Source organism: Nannospalax galili, unplaced genomic scaffold, assembly GCF_000622305.1.
Source record: "Nannospalax galili isolate Female #2095 unplaced genomic scaffold, S.galili_v1.0 scaffold976, whole genome shotgun sequence".
NCBI lineage: Eukaryota > Metazoa > Chordata > Mammalia > Rodentia > Spalacidae > Nannospalax > Nannospalax galili.
The window spans coordinates 1,321,127-1,326,273 of NW_008339381.1; the positions used below are offsets into that span (position 1 = coordinate 1,321,127).

At 34.7% G+C, this 5,147-nt stretch overlaps 1 protein-coding gene across 1 annotated transcript in view; it reads right to left on the reverse strand.

Moving 5' to 3' along the window:
• Window positions 1-189: 189 nt before the first annotated feature.
• Window positions 190-5,147, reverse strand: part of C1ql3 (complement C1q like 3) — an 11,347-nt gene continuing 6,389 nt past the window's right edge. The window contains exon 2 of the mRNA XM_008833891.3: window positions 190-3,409. Coding sequence (XP_008832113.1) covers window positions 3,230-3,409 — 180 coding nt within the window. The 3' untranslated portion in view covers window positions 190-3,229. The remainder of the gene's footprint in view (window positions 3,410-5,147) is intronic.

The following is a 5,147-nucleotide window of genomic DNA, read 5'->3' on the forward strand; positions in this document are numbered from 1 at the left end:
AAAAAAAAAAAAAAAAAAAAAAAGAAAAAAGAAAAAAGAAAAAAAGAGAAAAGAATATAGATCTTGAGGGTAAAATTTGCAAAGAATATTCAGTGGTTTCACATTCACCATGAGGCATTAGTCTGAACTATGTAGACCTAATGACTGATCACTGCCCTCCTGTGCGAAATAGATTTTTGCCTTCTCTGAAGTTGGGTAACTATTACAGTGGCATCTCTTGGGGAGCTACTGGGCCCAAGCGAGCCCTAGTGTTTTGTCCTAATAAAATAAATACAAAGGAAGGCATTTCCAAACAATGATTTAAGTGACTAAATGCAGAATTTAAATAATTTAAAGTCTATATCCCCTAAGATTAATTTTGGAGGTCTTTTCTATTTTCCAACTCCATCATCTGCACTACTTGAGAAAATTTAAAGTGTTTCTAGTTACATTGCCCCCTTCTGGAGCAAGCTAATGATTTTGTAATATTGATGATCCTACTAATTACCCTGCTGTTCTTTAATTAATGCTTAATGACTAATATGACACTTTAAAATAGGTTTTGCAACAAAGAAAGTTAAATTTTGAGACTATTTTGTTTCCAAAGGATGTTGTAATGAAATTACCAATTCACAGCAATGAAAATATCTTGAAAGGATAATTATGTTCTCCATCTATCTATAAACATATAATAAATCAGCTTTGAGTGTCCATTTTGTTGTGTTTTGCATAGTTTGTCTAAGAACACATAACAGTACTGAATTCTAAAAATTCAACCATAAAAGTCAAAATATGTTACATAATATAGTTTAATGAATTATTACATTTGTATAACAAAGGCCACAATTTAATTAATTCATAAGATAATGAAAAAAAAAAGAGAAATGCTTGCCTTACGTATATCCCTTTATTTCCTTTACTTTGTTTTTCCTCAGGCCTAAACAGAGAAAATAATGTTTATTTATCTAAGGAAAAGGTCAAATCTATTGGAAATGACAGCCTGATTATAAAGACTGCTCTTTGAAAGCTATCCAGCCATGATGTTCTGTGCCAATACAGCCTTTTTAAAAAAAATGTTAGTTAAAATGCTTAATTGGTGTGCGCTGCTGTTTATATATTAATCTTTTAATTCAATCCTTTCTATGTGATTTGATACCTATGACAAATCTCTAATCTCTTGCTGCCAATTCCTCTGATAAATATATGCTGTTAAATAAAAATTAAAACTATTGCAATTCATTTGCGAGGAACCTTACACATTAGAAGGGCCAAGTAGAATTAGTCACTACTCATGATGAGTGAGCTAAGTGTTTTTATCATATAAATCATGACAGTTACTCAGACCAAGGCATTTAAACATAGCAAACACCACCTTCAGATGGGAGCACCATGCATAACTCTTGGAAAGTCGAAATTTGCTAAACTAAAGATATTTCAGCTGATCATAACTGATCAAGCTTTCTGTGTGTTAGAACAAAAAGTACCAACATGAAATGAGCCAGGAGAACAAACCAAGTCCTTTAAAGGAAAAAATGCAAATGTCCTTCACTAGTAAAGCAAGCAGATTTTTACATCTCTGGTCTTGAAATCTACTTGTCAAAGAGTGTTTAAAGGAAACTGAAAGAGGAAGAGATTTCTCATTGTAAGAGTGGAAGCTGTGAGATAGTAGGATGTATCTGCATGCATTCTGATATCTTCCTTCAAGAGATGGCTCTTGGCAGTGCGCTGTAACTAGAGAGAATGGGTTTGCACTGTATTGTCGGCTCCAATCCACCTGAAAGGAAAAAATGATAACTCAAATGCATATATTTCATAAACATTGTGGAGGAGAGCTGCTTGGATCCTGTCATCCGGGTGTTAACAGTCTACCAGAGAATGCAGTTGAAGTATTGATTGGCATACGGCAATACAGCAGCCACAGGCTTCACATACACATGAAATGCAGAGCGTTTGAATTTACTGAGATTTAATTTTCTGGATAACTCTTAAAGAGAAGCCTTTTTATTGTTTTGCTATTCCATATATTTTTATCATCTAAAATATATTTCAATCTAAAGTAAGTCAAATAATTTATGCATGATTCTGTGAGTGTATACATACATACTTTTAAAATTAATTTTGAGGCTCTGCAGCCTCTGTGCCTTGTGGACTGAGGGCCATATATATAATATTTCATCTAACATATATATGTATATAAATAAGTATGTGGCAAGTATTTATATAAAATATATACACTTTACTGTCATATTGGCTCTATGTGAAATGGTTAATTTTGAAATAACCTCAGGCCAAAGATTTGTAGTAACTGTTTGAAGGTCTTACTTAGTGTCCCCTTGGTGACGCATGCAGTAGGCCAAATTAAACCTTTGTGCCTTGGGTTATGAACAATGTTTTGTTCCAAAGAAGGCAAAAGCCTCAGTCTGATTTCATACCAAAGAATAAAGTTCTCTGGCATCCAAGTGAGTCTAAATGTATTCTATTGACAAAATGGACACAGAAGGGATATTTCTAAATACCATACATAATTACACATTTTCACACTTAAGAGGGTAATCCTATGATACAGTTTCAATCTCTATTTTTAAAGACTATCACCAGAAAAGAGAAAAGAAAATTCACATGAAAAGGAAAAAATAAATGTGAAAATGGTCACAGGCTTGGGAATTCCCACAAATCCAGAAAATTCCAGGTTAAGGCTTGAAGTTGAATCATTCCCAGGTCTAGCTCTAAAGTTAACAAGAGTACAAGGCAAACAATTTCTTTGGGGACAAGCAGCATTACTTCAATTAGACCTTCTCCTGCAGGGTAAAATGATTCCTCCCCACACTACAAATAGAATCCAAGTATCATAATAAGCAGATGAACTCACACAAACCAAAGCTGACACATGGATAAAAGCAGCAAGATCACAGTACACCAAAGTATCATAGATATTGAAGAAATAATTCAGTGTCTTAGATTTTTCTATAAAAATTTGTGATCTATATAGTACTTCATTCACATGGACACTAACGATAAGGAGTATTGGCTTTGGCGGTAGTGGATTGCACATCTGCTTATCTTGCGTTAAATACTTTTTTACATAATGTGTCTGAGTGATACAGATGTGAGTCAGGTAGCATTTGATTTCCCCACATATACACAACTGAGGTGCCCCGATATCGGCATCCCCTGGGATCCTTGATTCACTGACGTCAGCCATACGAATCCAGTGTTCAAACTCAGAACAGCAAGGTCAGTTTCTGCATTATCAGTCAGCATAAATAATAAATCCAGAAAATGTGCTGTATTTGTTGTTGTTCCCTCCATGGGCTTTCCCACCATCTAATTTGATATAGACTTCATCTCCTGGCTCCAGATGAAGAACCACGCTGTTACTGGCATAGTCGTAATTCTGATCAGCATCTTGGGCAATTGCACTAGCACGCACCTATGTGAAACAGACGAGAATTGGAGTTTGTAAATGAAAATTCTCAACTTGTTCCTTTCGTCCTTCCCACAGCATCATAGCTGACTTGTTGCCACAGCGCTGAACGTAGCACACAGATGTGCACCTTGGCCCACAACTTTATAAGGGCATTTCTATACCAACTTCAACTATGTTACTAGAAAGGAGAAAAGAGAGAAGATGTCCCTTTAACAAAGGAACATTCTAGCAGTCTTTTCTATCACTGTAAACAAACCATGGCAAGCTAATTTCTTCTTATATTACTGCTTTTTCTAATTCCTTGACTCTCTATGCCCAGTCACTTTTTGAAATGGAAATCATAGTATTGTTTTGCATTTTAATTTAAGCCAAACAGCAACATTCGAATCAATTGTGTATTAGAGAAGTTCAAGTCTAACTTAAATGGCTCATCACAATTATTAGAAAATTGATATCTCAAAATGGAAAAGACCCAGGGAAATACCACTCTACTCTACAGAGTAGAAAAAAAAAGGAAAAAGTCCTTTGATTCAAAGCTTTGTAAATCTAATACAAGCAAAGCCCTTTTTAACCAGGCAACTTCAGAAACAGCTTAACTCATTTAAACATCTTTGTTTATAGCCCCCACATTTCCAGAGTGCCTTTTTCTTTTTGTGCTTTTTTATCATTTAATTATATGTGCCTTTAAATCAACAATTTGATCTCAAGAGATCTAAAAGTTATAGAAGGAATTAAGTGCCTATGATTTGAGATCTTTCACATTTCTAGAATTTCTGATAAGCATGAGCTTATCAAATGGCCTTTCATACTAGGTTATTGTAAATGTGTGTCTTCCTCTGTGGGTGAGGCTGCATCCAGTCTGTTATGTTGCAACTCATTATTGAGTTGATCAACATTTGCAAACAGTCAAATTGCCTATCATACCACGTATAGACATTCTGTCACAGTCTTTCCTCAAATTAGGCTTCAGCTTCATTCAGACACATTTTGATCCTGCCACAGAGTAAGAACTTTGATTAGGCAGGCTTGGGTGTGATTTATTTCAGTAACACATCTTCTACTTTGTGACTTGTTTCTATTCCACTATAACAGTATTTCCCTGAAAAAAACATAGCAAGTGATTTAGTGGCTTTCGTAAACCTGCACTATGTAATAATGCATGACTTGGGGTACAATATGCTAGATTTTATCACTTGGCAAAATGAGAGAAATGAGACATAAGTCAAGAATTTTATTCATTTCTTTCAAAATTTAACTGATGGGTTTTCAAATTAAATTTTCATGGGAAGGCATGTCTCACATTAATGCTGAGACGCCATGAAAGGAGAAGGCTCTTCGACAGTGCTGAACTTGGAAAGTAATTTGAGTAGTATTTTAACAATTTTTCTCTCTGGGTATCATATAACAAAAGGAGAAAAGGCTTAAAGAATTTCAAATTGCTTAACACTATGTCAACTGGCATTGATACAATGAAACCAATATACAGCATGGTTACACTCAAAGACCTTGACTCAAATGTGTGTGCACACCAGCAGTGACCTGATCCGTTTTGACCATTAAATAATAATACCCTTCCTAAGACTTAATCATCAGTTTGTGGAAGCCGAGGGCCTTAATCATTAATTGCTAGTTATTAATTCTCATTGAAAAAAAAATCTACTCCAGGAGAATGTGGTTATGGTTTAATTTTTGAACATGTGGATTTTTAATGGACGAGAAGAATTAAAATACAAACTATCAA